Source organism: Solanum stenotomum, chromosome 6 (genome assembly GCF_019186545.1).
Source record: "Solanum stenotomum isolate F172 chromosome 6, ASM1918654v1, whole genome shotgun sequence".
Classification (NCBI taxonomy): Eukaryota; Viridiplantae; Streptophyta; class Magnoliopsida; order Solanales; family Solanaceae; genus Solanum; species Solanum stenotomum.
In genome coordinates this window covers 49,640,482-49,659,138 of record NC_064287.1, presented here as the reverse complement: position 1 = coordinate 49,659,138, position 18,657 = coordinate 49,640,482, and the positions used below count along the sequence as shown (strand labels likewise).

General features: G+C 32.4%; 1 protein-coding gene and 1 long non-coding RNA gene across 2 annotated transcripts; one reads left to right on the top strand and one right to left on the bottom strand.

Annotated features, from left to right (window-relative positions):
* Nucleotides 1–2,361: 2,361 nt before the first annotated feature.
* LOC125868172 (TMV resistance protein N-like) lies at nt 2,362–17,791 on the bottom strand. The gene is made up of 6 exons (XM_049548788.1): nt 17,679–17,791; nt 17,071–17,559; nt 15,818–16,907; nt 14,916–15,209; nt 2,636–4,129; nt 2,362–2,502 (listed from the first exon to the last, which is right to left on the bottom strand). Coding segments are annotated over exons 1-5 (3,363 nt in total). The 5' UTR covers nt 17,681–17,791; the 3' UTR covers nt 2,362–2,502; nt 2,636–2,641.
* LOC125868173 (uncharacterized) lies at nt 2,545–11,196 on the top strand. The gene is made up of 3 exons (XR_007446709.1): nt 2,545–2,627; nt 10,723–10,912; nt 11,042–11,196. It is a non-coding gene; the product is annotated as an uncharacterized LOC125868173 (long non-coding RNA).
* Nucleotides 17,792–18,657: the final 866 nt, after the last annotated feature.

Sequence of the window (18,657 nt, the reverse complement as noted above, 5' to 3'; positions counted from 1 at the left end):
AAAACAAATTAGAAATATTTATGTGGCTAAAAATTATATCCCATTAAAAATAAAATGAACATTTTAAAGTTAGAATACTATGGTAGAAATTGTCTTTGCGGTGATCTTATTATATAAATATCATTTATATTGTTAGAGTGTTGGATTTCAACTCAACTTAGAATATTGTCTAGTGCAATTGAGGTTTCAAATCCAATTTGAAATTTACAAGTATCTTTCTCATCATATCAAACAATAATGATATGTGGTGTCGTAAGGTGTTGGATTAAGTTCTCCAATGAGTGCAATTCTTATGTTTAGTTGTCATCGTTGAGTTTAGAACTCTGAACAAACTGTTCGTAATAAGTCAGAGGAAAAATCAGGATAATGTCAAGTCATCATGCCTTGGAACCTATCTCAATGAGAATAAAAGGATGTCTACCTATCGTGGATGATTTTTCTTCACCATTTATGATTTTCCTCTTGAATTTACGTTAGCTAGTTAAAAGAGTTTTACTAGGGAAAGGAATTAGACCATCTCCTCATGAGTGAAAGGCCCTAGTAAAAGATATATTTCAAAGATATTATTCAAATACTATATTATGATAATGAATATACCACATTAATTCGAGGTTTGGAATGACCTCGTGCTAAAGGAAACGTTTCATTTTCCATAACAAAACAAATATTACCATGACTACAAATTTAGAGAGACACAAAAAATGTCGCCTTAATCTGCAAGGAAAATGAACTTTGCTCCTCTGTGCGTTGAGTTAATTTCTTGAGTTTTCACACCTAATTAGCTTTAACTAGATACCAAGGCTAAAGGATCAATTTGAAGTCCATTACATATTTTGTAAATTAGATCAACCAAAGACAATAAACTGTAATATTTCGAGTAAAGAATTCACTCCCTTAAAGCCCATAACTCAACAGATCATGATATATTAACTAGGAAAAATTACTGAAATACACGTCTTGTGTTATCTTTATTTCCAATATCCCCTTCTATATCTAAAAACCTTTAAAATCTCTTATTTCTTTAATATATCTGAACCAGTATTTAATATATCCGAGCTACATATTAACTACATATATTACCGACACAAATCTTTTAGCTTTAACTACTTCATTTCCTAGCAGAAAGCCCACCTTCTTGGCCCATAAAGCCCGAGAGGCCAGCAACGTTGATACTACTTCAAAAGGCCCATAAATCTAAAGAAGGCCAGCTATTTATCATACTTTATAGAGAAATTATATGAAATAACAAATTATTAATTCGAAATAAATGTTATAACTACAGTTTTATTTAATTCTAATTCGTAGCAAACACTTTGCCATTAGCCTCTCTCCCCAGAAATCTCGCTCACCACTCTCCCTCGCCTCTCTCATTTTATACAATACAAATGTATAAATTGTGTTTGTTTTTGTATAAAGCGAGAGAAAATTATATATACAAATACAAATACATATATTTTCGTCCTATACACTTAAAATTATACAAATACAAATCTTTCCCTACCAGTTCTCATTTGACTTTCTCTCTTTCTCGCTTTATACAAACCACAATACAAATTACAATGTATAATTTGTGTTGTATAAAGCGAGAGAGAGAGATTTGATATACAAATGTTTTATTTCAATTCAATTGCATACAAATTTAAATTTTATGCAGATATACAAACACAATCATTGATACATATACATAGTAGTTACATATATACAATTATTTAACCGATATACATATACAACCATTGCGCTTTTATACAAACGGCATATAATTTGCTATTAAACGCAAATAGCAAAATTGTCTATAGAGCTCTAATATGATTTTTATGTTTTTTAAACCTAAAATTTACTCAAATGAACACCCAATTAAGGCATTTGGATGGTCAGCTAGAAACAGTTCCGAGGCTTCTTTCATCCACCCGTTTTCGCAAAATTATCTTACCATATATTCATCTGCAATTTGATTTATTTTGGAACAGTTACTTTTAGCAAATGGAAAATGTGATTATATTTTCGAAATGAAAAATGGAAAATGTAACTGTTTCTCAAACTATTGCACACCCAAGAAACTAAATAAAAGTATTATTATTATTATAAATAAAAGGTAAAATAACTAAAACCTCTTAAACTTGTCAATTGGCTAAACTTTCATTATGTTTATTCAAATAAAAAAAAATCACAAGGGATCATTTGTTCATTTTCCCTTTTCACAACTTCCTAAAGCACAACATTTGTTCGGTAACAAGGGATTGACAAAAATATTTTTAATTGGCTCAAGTCAATTGGTTCAAACAATGTGACATTTGAATTACATTAAGTGAAAACCCTATGACAGGTATCAGACACTGGATGAAAAAACAATGTAGTTGCTCGATCTGCAGTGTATTGACAAACTACTTCTACCATGTAGATTATCCACACTTCTTTTGGACAGTGAAACTAGGTAATCTGCTCCAAAAGAGATCAATCACAAGGGAGGACGAACCTCAACTTCACCTTGTTTTTCCAACCTCCCTGCCATAACATGAAAGATATTTGTATTTAGAACAAAAATGTCCTCTTTTATAACAACCACAAAGAGCATCAAAATGAACTATTAATAACAAAAAGCAAAGCGAGAAGTTTAGATACATATGGAGGTATATACCTCTACTTATGACCTTTGTTTCTTAGAAGAGGAACAACTGGCTTCTTCATGATGTTCACTATCGTCGTATCTGATCCTCCTTATCCCAATGGAAAGTTCAGTTGGTGGTTCATCATTGGTCTCAACAAGCTCAGATTCATCTTTATAGAACAAACGAAGTCCACATCCCACCAATTCTTCAGGAAAAGATAACATAATATGCCCATAGTCATTTGGTGTTTTACCATTTGCGTTAGATGAATCCCATAAGCCAGCTAAAGGTACCAAGAAAAACTGAATCTTAGAATATGGATATTCTGAATGATTGGATAAGACAAGTTTCTGGGTGATACACGGCATCCCTTCAGAACTAATAATCAACTGAGCCGTGTTTTCAATTAAACTTCCAAAGTAACATACAGCAAATCCCAAGAAGTTATCTGATACATACCAGTTTTCAGGCAAATTGACTGAAACACTTTTATCCATTCCCTTATAGTGGAACCAACTTGGTATATTACTCCCCGAACTCGTAAACACTCTTAACGACAAGGAATCTGAAGCAGATATGTCATGCTGGAATGATGAGATATTTTGAAACAGTGAATTACAGATCAAATCATTGCGCCAATCTGCACATATTGTATCTAATTGTGGTGGAAATTCTGGCAGCTGTGTAAGCCTCGTGCAATATTCTAAGCACAAGAACCGAAGAGCACCAAGTTGGGCTATGCTTCGAGGCAAATGCTCAAAATTATCTCCCTGGAGATCCAACTCTTTCAAAGAGGATAAGTATCCAATATCTTCCGGAATTCTTCCATCTATGAAATTGGAGGAACCGAGCTTCAGGATTTCCAATGAGAGTAACCCGCCATTAATTGGAGGAAACACAAAGTACACTTCATCTTCTGTTTCAATTTGTTCAAACTTCAAGGATTTAAGCTTGTTCAAGCGGACAATGGAAGAAGGAGGTCGTGAAATTAGAGTATATGTAGCATCAAGTTCCTCCAAATTTTCTAAATCACCTATCTCTTCGGGCAAGCTTTTAATTGTTAAGCAGTGCGACACATTTAGCTTCACCAAACCTTTCAACTTAACAATGATGCTTGGAAGAGCTTCAAGGTTTTTCATGCCACTCAAATCTATCTCTGTTAGATGAATTGGGTACTGAATAGATAATGGTAGTTCCCTTATCCCACTGTTTACTGAGAGACTCACTAACTCCGGCTTCATTGTACCGAGGAATTCTGGAAATTCCATTAAACTATAGCAATCTTGTAGATTCATAGATTCAAGAGATTTCATGTTAACACATGGAAATCTCCTAAGCTTGTTACACCAATTCAAATTTAACTCAATGAGTTTTTCGCAATATGCTAGGGAATAGTGAACCTCTTCAAGCTTACTACAGTTCTCCAGATACAAATACTCCAAATTTGGCATCCCCGTGAAATCTGGTGTTTGCACCAGGCTTTCAGAAAAGCAGAGATCTAGCTTTCGTAGAGACGGCAAATGCTGCTATTCAAAATAGAGAAAGAATGATCTTTGTGTTTAATTTACCCCTTAGACCAAAAATGAATAAAGACATCTGAATTATGTGAGTCTAACACAATATTTTGAGTGAAATTGGAAAATGTTTTATTTTATTTTTATATGGAAATTACAAGTTCAGAAACTAAATAAAAGTGTTTATTATAAATAAAAGGTAAAGTATTTATAACCCTTTAGACTTGACATGTTTTATTCGATACACACTTGATTGTTACACTTATCTTAAATATCCCCTATATATACTTGACTATTTACTATTCCCTCCGTTTCACAAAGAATGGTTTAGTTTGACTTGACACGACGTTTAAGAAAATAAAGAAGACTTTTGAATCTATGGTCCTACATTAAAGTTATGTCAAATGTACAAAATTGTCCTTTAATCTTGTGGCCTTAAACATGTCACATGAAAAACTTAAATTAAAATGTTACCAAAAATAGAAAAAGGTCATTCTTTTTTAAACTAAGTAAAAAAAAAAGGAGGTCATTCTTTGTGAAACGGAGGGAGTATCATTTATCTCTAGAACATTGATGTGGAAAAGAGTGAATACACTCTTCTAGGTGCTTGAGTGAAAAGAAAAATGGAGGGCATAATTTTAACCCCAATTTATGTTTTTTTTTTATCCTTTAGTTGTAATGACTATTTATTTTAATTATCTTTATTTTTTCGGTGAGAGTGTTTAGTTATCGGTGTAGATCAAATATTAAGAATATGGCATCTAGACAACTATTAAACGGGGAATGAGTTTACCCGATGGATTTTATGTTTTAAGAGTCATGTGGATGTTACTTGAGTTTAACACTGTTACTTTTAAACGGATTTTATTAAGGAGATTAAAAGTACTCCACTTTAGCAAAATGAAGGGATTAAAAATGTTCATATTATATAATATTTGAAGACCAAAATGAACCTATTCCTATAGATATGGTATAGTTTTAGCCCAAATCCAATATATGAAACCTTAATCATCATTCAAGAAGATAGTAGTATAGAATGAACTCCTTCGATAAGTATTCATTTTGTCCCACTACATAAAACCTAGGATGAGATTCATATTTTTGTAGGTAAATATTTGAATGATCAAATTTTAAATTGAGCTTCTTAGTTAAAATAATGAGGCAAGCTTTGAAAAAGAAGACATAACGATTTTATAATTTTAATAGAAAAGGGACTAAATTGCCCTTGAACTATCAGAAATAGCTCCATTTTATCCTTCATTTGCTTTTGGTATACCAAAAATACCCTTGCTATCTATTTTTTGGACCAAAAAATGCCTCCTAGCTAATGTTGTCCACATGAGCATGGTAGGGCCATTTAAATAATAGAAAAAGCTGACATGACAATTCAATATGACAAAATAGGCAAAATGGTCTGGTGGACCCTTGTACTTGTATGAGTTTGTATTGTAAATTCTTCTACTTACCAATTTGTCATCTGGACCCCTGAACCCATCTAAACTTAACATTTTAAACACCTTTTTTACCCTTTAGTTGTGCGTGTATCACAAACGTGTGACACGTAATTTTAAAAATTATTATAAAATGACACGTGTATATATATATCACTTCATGTCATCTTGACATTTTTATTATATTTAATTAATATATTTCTGATTTTTATTTGCCTTTTGCCACCAAGCCCACCACTTTCCCCCACAATCTCATTTTATCTCTCTTTCATCTTCCTTACACTTTTTTTTTTCAACCTCTTCTACTCCTTTCATTGAAGAAAAACGCCAGCAACAATCTTTGCCATAGCAGTCTTCGTCTCTTTTTATCATCTTCCTTAACCTTTTCCTTTTTTCAACTTCTTCTACTCTTTCCATTGAAGTAAAAAAGTTGGCATGATTTTTGATTGTTCACAATATCATCGGAGTTTGGAGTTGATTTTGGGTTCTGTTGGATCTGGGTTTTGGTGGTGACCGGTGGTGCTAAGGAAGAGTGGGGTATGTTAGGTGGTTTGATTGTTTCTAGTTGTTCACAATCTCACTGGAGCTTAGGGTTGGCGGCGTTGTGAAGGTCGAGGCTTATTAGCGGAGTTGGTTTGGGGTTTTTATTGTTGTTGGTTGTTCTCGCTTATAGCTGCCAGTTGAAGCTTGGTGAGAACGAAGGCGGTTTGGTCGGAGAAGGTGAGAACGAAGGCAGTTTGGTCGGAGAAGGTGAGGAGGACGAGAAGAAGGAAGTAAGCTTGGGTTTGGTTTGAAATTGAAAGAGGGGGTCATTTGGGTGGTGGATGATTGAGGGTTCAATGTTGAAAATTATTTGAGTTTTTGTTGTTTTTGTTTAATTTTCGATTTATCTGGGTAGTTTTTTCAATTTATTTTCGAATTCATTTGTTTCTTCATTCCCACAAAATTTGTTGGTTTTGTTTGATTTTTAATTTATCTATGTAAATTTTGTAACTTATTTTCATATTTGTATGTTGTTTAGTCTAGATTTCATCTTCTATTTATGTTTTTGTTTAATTTTTAGGTTTTTAGTCGATTATACTGATTTTTTAAAATATTTTTTGGGGATTTTATTTGTTATGCTTTCAATTACATGTTTCATTTATAGGATTCTAAGAAAAGCAACTTTCATGATGGTGTAGAAAACTACAATAGGATCAACTACAAAATGAAGCAAAGAATTAACTGAAAATGCATAGAAATAAAAGAGGAGTATAACGATGAAAAAAAATGGAGAAGAAATTTGGGGAAAGAAGATCGAAAAAGAGGCAAGAAAAAGCTCAAATTTGTTTAATAATGGTGTTAAATGCAAATGGGGAAGAAGATGACCTTATAAAACCCTAATGTGGCTATTAGACCCTTTTAACCAGATGTCACGCTCCTCAGGTGTGTGTATCACACGCACTGTGGTTGTGTCTGCCACATAGCACGCCAAGTCAGAAAACGCGTTTAAAATGTTGAGTTTAGATGGGTTCAGGGGTCCAGATGACAAATGAATAAGTAGAAGGGCTCGCAATACAAACTCATACAAGTACAAGGGTCTACCAGACCCTTTTGCCTGACAAAATAGGGTTAAATTGCCTTTGAAGAAATTGCTTATTTAATTTTTACATTTATATAACGTTAGGTTTCGTCGTATCAATGAATGANGGTTCATTAAACTTTGGCAACTTCGTGTTTCTGCAAAGTTTGTTGGAATCAATAACATTCTTTAAAAACAGATTGACAACAATTCTTTTTTAAGAAAAAATATTTCGTATATTTTTCCTAATTTGTTTTTGGTTCTAGTTTCTATACTAGTTTTAATTTTCTAGTTGTGAAAATGTTCTTAAATTTTATTGTGTCTTACTAAATTCTTCAAAGTTTTGTTCTAAGTATCTTAGGAATACAAGACGAACAACAAGGTGGAGTCATGAATAGGAGGGTTAAGTGAAAAAAACTTATGATCCAACTTAAATTTGAACTTATTAGATATTTAACGATCAACTAGTTATTAAAAAAGTTATCAAAAGGAAAATGACATCGGCTGAGAAGACAATTGAAGACCGATCATGTTATTCCAATTAAATATGAAATGGATTCGAAAAGGAAAGTAAAATAATAGTTATATGATCAACGAATAAATAAATTGTGATCACATAACAACACAAAGACTACTTAGGATAAAGTCCCTCATAGTAAAATAAAATATAGGAGAGCCATTGGATGTATAAGTATTCATGCTTATATACTAGTGAAACATTTTAAAACAGTGCAAATTTATGTTCAAAACAAATAATATCACTAGCGAATTAGATTTTTACAAACAGATGTGAAGCCAATTGAGAATGAATACAACCATATTTTAAGGGGTGAAAAAATAGGAAGGAAGAAGTGAATCCAAATATAAATTCTATGGATCATACAATTAAAATAATGTAATTAATATGTCAGAGTTGTTAGTGAGCATTACATCAGCTAACTCAGAACTGAAAATATTGTCCTTTTCCCCACTGCAAAAATAATTTTTCCTATCTGCACACAGATTTTCCATATCTCTATTTTAACAATACTCCATATTCTATATATCATGCAAAACGGTTACTATTTCATAACCTGACAATGTAATATATTATGAGTAGAATTTCATGAGTTATGGCAGTTTAAGTGTCATATTTATCGATCACTAATACTCCACCGGACTCAATTTATGTGATTTTATTTGTTTTGACACGAAATTTATGAGAGAAAAACTTTTGATTTAAAACAAGTTAAAAATATTTATGTGGCTAAAAATTTTTCTCATTAAAAATAAAATAAACATTTTAAAGTTAGAATACTACGTATGGTAGAAATTGTCTTTGTGGAGATCTAATTATATAAATATCATTTATATTGTTAGAGCGTAGGATTTCAACTCAACTTAATATATTGTCTAGTGCAATTGAGGTTTCAAATCCATTTTGAAATTTACGAGCATCTTTCTTATCATATCAAATAATAATGATATGTGATGTCGTAAGGTGTTAGATTAAGTTCTCCAATGAGTGCAATTCTTATGTTTAGTTGTCATCGTTGAGTCTAGAACTCTGAATAAATTGTTCGTAATAAGTCAGAGGAAGGATCATGATAATGTCAAGTCATCATGCCCCGAAACCTATCTCAACGAGAATATTAAAAGGGTGTCTACATATTGTGGATGATTTTTCTTCACTATTTATGATTTTCCTCTTGAATTTACGTTAGCTAGTTAAAAGTATTTTACTAGGGAGAGGAATTAGACTGTCTCCTCCTGAGTGAAAGGCCCTAGTAAAAGATATATTTCAAAGATATTATTCATATACTATATTATGATAATGAATATACCATATTAATTCGAGGTTTGGAATGACCTCGTGCTAAAGGAAACGTTTCATTTTCCATAACAAAACAAATAATACCATGACTACAAATTTAGAGAGACACAAAAAATGTCGCCTTAATCTGCAAGAAAAATGAACTTTGCTCCTCTGTGCGTTGAGTTAATTTCTTGAGTTTTCACACCCAATTAGCTTTAACTAGATACCAAGGCTAAAGGATGAATTTGAAGTCTATTACATAATTTGTAAATTAGATCAACCAAAGACATTAGACTGTAATTTTTCGAGTAAATAATTGAGTAACTTTTACATATAGCAAACACAAAATTCATATTTGTATGCTATAGCAAACTTTGCATAATTGCGTTCCATAGCAAACATAAATATGTATATTTCGCTATACATATACAAAAGAAAGCAGTAGTATAGTCTGTTTTGGTATACATATACAAAAAGATCAATTGTATAAAGTGAGAGAGGCGAGTGAGCGAGTGAGATCTGGGAGAGTGGCGAATGAGATCTGGGAGAGGGGAGAGAGGAGAACGAAAATATATGTATATATACAACTTTCACGCATTTTATACATTTGCGTTTCTGTATAAAGTAAGAGAGGGAAGTGAGAGAGCGAGATCTGGGAGAGTGGCGAATGATATCTAGGAGAGGGGAGAGAGGGGAACGAAAATATATGTATATATACAATTTTCTCTCGCTTTATACAAACACAAACACACTTTATACACTTGCGTTTGTATAAAAATCGAGAGAGGCGAGGGAGAGAACGAGAGTGGCGAACGAGATTCACCAGGAGAGAGGTTAAATAGCAATAGTTTGCTATAGGGTACAATTAAATCAAACTATATTTATAGCATTTAATTTGAATTAATAATTTGCTATTATATACAATTTTCCCTAAATAATTCACTCCCTTAAAGCCCATAACTCAAGAGATCATGATATATTAACTACATATATTACAGACACAAATCTTTTAGCTTTAACTACTTCATTTCCTAGCAGAAAGCCCACCTTCTTGGGCCTTAGCAACGTTGATACTACTTCAAAAGGCCCATAAACTATTGCATACCCAAGTTCTTACACGAAATCTTAGTGTCATCGATATTGTCAAAGTACCATCTTCCGTTTCTCAAACTATTGCACACCCAAGAAACTAAATAAAAGTATTTATTATTATTATAAATAAAAGGTAAAATAACTAAAACCTCTTAAACTTGTCAATTGGCTAAACTTTCATTATGTTTATTCAAATAAAAAAAAATCACAAGGGATCATTTGTTCATTTTCCCTTTTCACAACTTCCTAAAGCACAACATTTGTTCGGTAACAAGGGATTGACAAAAATATTTTTAATTGTCTCAAGTCAATTGGTTCCAACAATGTGACATTTGAATTACATTAAGTGGAAATCCTATGACAGGTACCAGACACTGGATGAAAAAACAATGTAGTTGCTCGATCTGAACTACTTAATCCACGTGCTAGATTGATCATCTGCAGTGTATGCACAAACTACTTCTACCATGTAGATTATCCACACTTCTTTTGGACAGTGAAACTAGGTAATCTGCTCCAAAAGAGATCAATCATGAGGGAGGACGAACCTCAACTTCATCTCGTTTTTTCCAACCTCCCTGCCATAACATGAGAGATATTGGTATTTAGAACAAAAAATTCCTCTATTATAATAACCACAAAGAGCATAAAAATGAACTACTAATAACAGAAAGCAAAGCGAGAAGTTTAGATACATATCGAGATATATACCTCTACTTATGACCTTTGTTTCTTAGAAGGGGAACAACTGGCTTCTTCATGATGTTCACTATCGTCGTATCTGATCCTCCTTATCCCAATGGAAAGTTCTGTTGGTGGTTCATCATTGGTCTCAACAAGCTTAGATTCATCTTTATAGAATAAACGAAGTCCACACTCCTTCAATTCTTCAGGTTCACTATCGTCGTATCCGATCCTCCTTATCCCAAGGGAAAGTTCTGTTGATGGTTCATCATTGGTCTCAACAAGTTCAGATTCATCTTTATAGAACAAACGAAGTCCACTCTCCTTCAATTCTTTAGGAAAAGATAACATAATGTGCCCATAGTCATTCAGTGTTTTACCATTTGCGTTAGATGAATCCCATAATCCAGCAAAAGGTACCAAGAAAAACTGAATCTTAGAATATATACATTCAGAATGATTGGATAAGACAAGTTTCTGGGTGATACACGGCATCCCTTTAGAACTAATAATCAACTAAGCCGTGTTATCAATTAAACTTCCCGAGTAACATACAACAAATCCCAAGAAGTTATATGATACATACCAATTTTCAGGCAAATTGACTGAAACACTTTTATCCATTCCCTGATGGTGGAACCAACTTGGTATATTACTCCCCAAACTCGTAAACACTCTTAACGACAAGGAATCTGAAGCAGATATGTCATGCTGGAATAATGAGATATTTTGAAACAGTGAATTACAAATCAAATCATTGCGCCAATCTGCATATATTGTATCTAATTGCGGTGGAAATTCTGGCAACCGTGTAAGCCTCGTGCAATGTACTAAGTGCAAGAACCGAAGAGCACCAAGTTGGGCTATGCTTTGAGGCAAATGCTCAAAATTATCTCCCTGGAGATGCAACTCTTTCAAAGAGGATAAGTATCCAATATCTTCCGGAATTCTTCCATCTATGAATTTGGAGGAACCGAGCTTCAAGATTTCCAATGAGAGTAACCCNGCACATATTGTGTCTAATTGCGGTGGAAATTCTGGCAGCTGTGTAAGCATTGTGCAATTTTCTAAGTATAAGCCTCGAAGAGCACCAAGTTGGGCTATGCTTTGAGGCAAATGCTCAAAATTATATCCCCTGAGATGCATCTCTTTCAAAGAGGATAAGTATCCAATATCTTCCGGAATTCTTCCATCTATGAATTTGGAGGAACCGAGCTTCAAGATTTCCAATGAGAGTAACCCGCCATTAATTGGAGGAAACACAAAGTACATTTCATCTTCTGTTTTTTCTTTTGCAAACTTCAAGGATTTAAGCTTGTTCAAGCGGACAATGGAAGACGGAGGTCGTGAAATTAGAGTACCTGTAGCATCAAGTTCCTCCAAGTTTTCTAAATCACCTATCTCTTCGGGCAAGCTTTTAATTGTTACGCAGCACGACACATTTAGCTTCACCAAACCTTTCAACTTAACAATGCTGCTTGGAAGAGCTTCAAGGTTTTCCATGCCACTCAAATCTAGCTCTGTTAGATGAGTTGGGTACTGAATAGATGATGGTAGTTCCCTTATCCCACTGTTTGCTGAGAGAATCACTAACTCCAGCTTCATTGTTCCGGGGAATTCTGGAAACTCCATTAAACTATAGCAAGATTGTAGATCCATAGATTCAAGAGATTTCATGTTAACACATGGAAAACTCCAAAGCTTGTTACAATAACTCAAATTTAACTCAATGAGTTTTTCGCAATATGCTAGGGAATTGTGAACCTCTTCAAGCTTTCTACAGTACTCCAGAATCAAATACTCCAACTTTGGCATCCCCGTGAAATCTGGTGTTTGCACCAGGCTTTGAGAATAGCTGAGATCTAGCTTTCGTAGAGACGGCAAATGCTGCTATTCAAAATAGAGAAAGAATGATCTTTGTGTATAATTTACCCCTTAGACCAAAAATGAATAAAGACATTTGGATTATGATAGTCTAACACAATATTTTAAGTGAAATTAGAAAATGTTTTATTTTATTTTTATATGGAAATTACATGTTCAGAAACTAAATAAAAGTGTTTATTATCTATAATCCTTTAGACTTGACATGTTTTATTCGATACACACTTGATTGTTACACTTATCTTAAATATCCCCGATATATACTTGACTATTTACTACTCTCTCAATTTCACAAATAATGGTCTAGTTTAACTTGACACGACGTTTAAGAAAATAAAGAAGACTTTTGAATCTGTGGTTCTACATTAAAGTTATGTCAAATGTACAAAATTGTCCTTTAATCTTGTGGCCTTAAACATGACACGTGGAAAACTGAAATTAAAATGTTACCAAAAATAGAAAAAGGTCATTCTTTTTTAAACTGACTAAAAAAAAAGGAGGTCATTCTTTGTGAAACGGATGGAGTATCATTTATCTCTTGAACATTGATGTGGAAAAGAGTGAATACACTCTTCTAGGTGCTTGAGTGAAAAGAAAAATAGAGGGCATAATTTTAACCCCAATTTATGTTTTTTTTTTTTTATTCTTTAGCTGTAATGACTATTTATTTTAATTATCTTTTTTTTTCTTTTGGTGAGAGTGTTTAGTTGTCGGTGTAGGTCAAATATTAAGAATATGGCATCTAGACAACTATTAAACGGGGAATGAATTTACCCAATGGATTTTATGTTTTAAGAGTCATGTGGATGTTACTTGAGTTTAACACTGTTATTTTTAAACGGATTTTTTTAAGGAGATTAAAAGTACTCCACTTTAGCAAAATGAAGGGATTAAAAATATTCATATTATATATATTTGAAGACCAAAATGAACCTATTCCTATAGATATGGTATAGTTTTAACCCAAATCCAATATATGAAACCTTAATCATCATTCAAGAAGATAGTAGTATAGAATGAACTCCTTCGATAAGTATTCATTTTGTCCCACTACATAAAACCTAGGATGAGATTCATATTTTTGTAGGTAAATATTTGAATGATCAAATTTTAAATTGAGCTTCTTAGTTAAAATAATGAGGCAAGCTTTGAAAAAAAAAGACATAACGATATTATAATTTTAATAGAAAAGGGACTAAATTGCCCTTGAACTATCAGAAATAGCTCCATTTTATCCTTCATTTGCTTTTGGTATACCAAAAATACCCTTGCTATCTATTTTTTGGACCAAAATATGCCTCCAAGCTAATGTTGTCCACATGAGCATGTTAGGGCCATTTAAATAATAGAAAAGGCTGACATGACAATTCAATATGACAAAATAGGGTTAAATTGCCTTTGAAGAAATTGCTTATTTAATTTTTACATTTATATGACGTTGGGTTTCGTCATATCAATGAATGATTCTTACCTAATCTATTTTTTTAAACTCGAACTTAACTTGATTATTTAAAAGTGTATGTTACATTAAATCCATCAGAAAATAGATGGCAGGGTGTTTTGGTTGTCAGAAGCAAATGAAGGATTAATTGAGCTATACTTGTTAGTTTAAGGACAATTTTAGCCCTTTTTCATAGTAACAATATGAAAACTCAATATTGTATAACATATATTAATTTGAGTTTATGGAATTAATAACTTGTTTCATTTAAATACAAACACCATAATTATAGGACAAGTAACAATAGACAGTAGAAAAAAGGGGCAGATATACATCTTAACTATGTGATCTCTTTTGTTAAAAAAATAAAATGATGCATATATAACATGAACGTTTAACAAATAATGCATATTTATTATTTTCATTAACAATTAAATTTTAAAAAATTTGAAGTTAGTTTTTTAATTTCTAAACACTCACTTGGTTTTTTAAAAAATTACTCACTCAATTTTTACCCCTCTAGACCTAATCCAACTAAAGAACCTCATCCCTCTTTATTCAGACCTGACTCAAACTCATCTTATGTTTGAGTAGAAGATGGATTGGGTTTTTATTCATTTGGGTTGGGTTTAGAGGGGCAAAAAAACGAGTGGGGTAATTTTTTAAAGCCACATGATATTTTTGAATTTTAAAAATCAATTTTATAATTATTTTTTTAATTCAATAAATACAGACCCGTTAATGGAAATGGTACATATGCACCATTTATTAGACGACATAGTATATATATCATTTTTTTAAACAAAGGATATATCAGTTCCAAATTGTAAAGTTGAGGGGTGTTTATTTACCCTTTTCCTTAGAAAGTAGCTTAAATAAAATGGTACCTCTGTTTCCTTCCATAAATAATGCAGCGAACTCTCTTGGAGTTCAAGATGAACAAGCTTTTCTGGTTTAAAATTTTCTGGCAATGACTTCCAAGAATAGTGATTCCAGACTAACCAACGCAAGTTATTGGACAGGTACTCAATAGAGCCATCATGGTGATTCGAAGAGGGACGTGCAATACGATCATCTAGGCGTAATATCCTAAGACTTTTCATTTTTTCCATTGCCTCATTATTAAAGCATAGTTCTTCTTCATAGCACCTAAACCAGATTGCTTCCACTTTCATGGTCCCCTGATAAAAAGATCATGAGTCAACTAATCATAACTTCACATGTTGCTTACAAGAAATATTTTGTGCAAATATTTATATTTTCTAATAATAGTTTTTTTTTAGAAGTTCTTTAGCATCAAATCATAAAAAATTCAATGCAGTGATAGAATAAATATTGTAATTGGAACAATACAAATAATTGTCATCTTTTAATTTATTTATTTTTAAATCAATGATTAAGTGAATTCTTGGTTGAGGATTGGTATGCTATGATTTGACCCTTCTTACTTGTATTTTTTTATGTGAGGATTTTTATAGGGTAAATATGTGGGTGATATTAGCTTTAAAAACTATTTACTTATTGGTGTGTATAACATGCAATCTTAAGAAAGAAACTGGATAAAACATATTAAACACTAATTCATAGACGATTAGCTATGTTAGGCAATTGATGTTACTTTTGCTTCTTTTATTAAAAAATAAATAAATAAAGTAAAGTAAAGAGCTAAAATGACGTACCTGTAAGAATATGAAGCAAGAGGAACAAATAATTGGAATTGATTGGCTTATACGTCTTTGAAATATAAAAATTAGAAATTAAATATTATTGCATTGTTTAGCTTACTTACCGTATAGTCTATCATCACTTTTTTGACATCTTCAACATCCCATATTCTGCTACGTTTTTTCGGAAGCTTTTGCATTTTTATCACATATCTACCCATATCTTCAATCAAATCATGCATTTCAATCCTATCATTTTCAGAGATGAATACAAGAGATTTATTAATCAGAACATTCAATCCGTATTCAGCTCCAAAGTCACAACTCTCAAGAATTTGCATGACTTCTTTTCTTTCAATTCCACGTAAGAAACATGCAATATCTAGAAATATCTCTTGCTCTTCGAGCTCCAACCCATCATAACTTATTTTGAGTTTTTCAACAATTTCTGAATTAGAGTTTTTCTTTATATGCTCTACAGTTATTCTCCACAAAGTTAGACACTTTTTATGCAATAAAGAACCCCACACCTTGAGGGCTAAAGGAAGGCCTTTAGCGTGATTTACTACCTCCAATGAGAACTTCTTAAAACTCTCATCTGGATCTTCTTTTTTAAAAGCATGCTTATTGAATAATTGCATAGCTTCATGATCAGGTAGTGTAGACACTTCGTATATCGCATCATCCTTCTCTATCAAATGTTTGTTTCTAGTTGTTACAATGACTCTACTGCCATTACCAAACCAATCAACATCACCTGCTAAATACTCCAAATGCTCACTGTGATCTATATCATCAAGCACAATTAGCACCTTCATTTTACAAAGTTTCTTCGGAATCACGCACTTCCCATCATACTTATCATTGACGTAATCATCTTTTTTTCTTAACAGTTTAGAGAGAAGGGTGTTTTGTAAAGAATGCAATTCATTCTTTTTTGCATTTTCTTTAACATCTGCAAGAAAACAGGAAGCTTTAAATTGATAAGATATAGCATCAAAAATAGCTTTTGCTATTGTTGTTTTACCGACTCCGCCTATTCCCCAGATCCCTAAAATCCGAACATCGTTGATTTCCATTTGAAGTTTGGATTTTAGTTTCTCTAAGTGATCGTTTATTCCCACAACACCTTGCAAAAAAGATGAAGAATAAGCATTTGTGCAAAATTTGGAATAGATGTAGTCTACGATCTGTTGAATATGCTCTGATTCAATCCTACATAAAGAAGAAGATTGATAGTTTAGGAGGACTTTTATGTATCCTCTCTAATTAAATTGATAGAACTATGCCTTCTTAACAATAAAAATGTATATACTCTACCATCTAAATAATAATCAATGAAATTATATTGTGTTTGAATGGAAATGATTCAACTAACCCGTCACGGATATCATATCCTTTTAGATTTGCGGCAACAGTTAGGGCATTTCTCCATCTTTGCACCTTCTGCATCCCCTCAACATCATCCTTATACTTTAATTCATGTTCGGCAAATGCTGCTCCAAAGCTTTCACTTTGGTTTCGAACATGTGATGGATCCACATCATAGAAGATTCCATTTTCTTCATCTTTGCATTCCATGATCTTCACTAGTTCATTCAAGCACCACCTAGATGTAGCATAATTCTTTGAGAAAACTATAAGTGCAACTTGAGACTCTTCGATAGCTCTCAAGAGTTCTTTCGGAATTGAATCTCCATGCTCTAGCCTTTTATCATCTTGAAAAGTGTTTATTCCCCTATTTTTCAAACCTTCATACAAGTGACCCGTAAATGTTTTTCGAGTGTCTTCGCCTCTGAAACTTAGAAACACAACGTACTTCCATAGAGGACAATACTTTGAATTACTCGCAGAAGAAGAAGAAGNCCTTCGTACAAGTGACCCGTAAATGTTTTTCGAGTGTCTTCGCCTCTGAAACTTAGAAACACAACGTACTTCCATCGAGGATAATACTTTGAATTACTCGCAGAAGAAGAAGAAGATGACATAGATTCGATTAATTGTCTGAAAAGAAAAATATTTTTTATGGATGAGATCAATTGATGATATTCTGGACAAAGTCCTTGTATTGACAATTCAGACAAGGCGGCGGAGGATATTGCTGTGGCTGTTGTCCATTCACTTTACAAATATGGAAATGCCCTAGAACCTGATATTTGTTGGGCTGGATCTTCTAGATTAATTTTAATGTTGTTTTGGTATTTTTTATTTGGGCCAAAGTCCTTGTACTGAATGTTGGTTTCAGAAAGTTAAATAAAAAGGCCACAAAAATTTGATTAAAAAACAAAGTTCCGAATTTGAAAAATAAAAAATGTCTCGAAAGTTAAATTAATATGGAATGGAGGGAGTAGTTTATGAATATTTACTTTTACCCTCAATATTATAAAATCATAATTAAACGGATGATTTGAAATGAAGCAATAGTACTTCATTGCTCACGCTTAATTCAATCAATTTAATAAGAGTTAAATAATGACATTCATATTCTCCTTCATTTATAGTCTATAAATGTTTTTTTTTTCCTTTCTTTTCCTCCTTATTTTCTGGTTTATTGTTTTCATATTAATAATAAAAAATACACCCTCCGTTCCATTTTATATGTTATCTCTTTCTATAAATAGCTGGATCATAATACTTGTCATTTTATAAAATTTATGCATAAATTACCATATACATGTATGGTATAAATATTTTTTTTGGCAAACGAGAGAGTGACAATCAATATTAATGGTGTTATTTGCATCACAAAAAAAAAACATATGCAGTATATATATTTGAGTATGTAATATAGCTCCTCAAAGCTTGTTCTAATAAAATGTAGTATTCCATAAAATCAATTTAGCATAAAATTTATGAGAAGACTTCATTATGTGTTCAATTGGAACAAAACATAATTTGAGGTTTAACAGAGGGCAAAACACTAGCCCAACTTTAACGCTCAAATATCAGAAGCACATGACTGGTA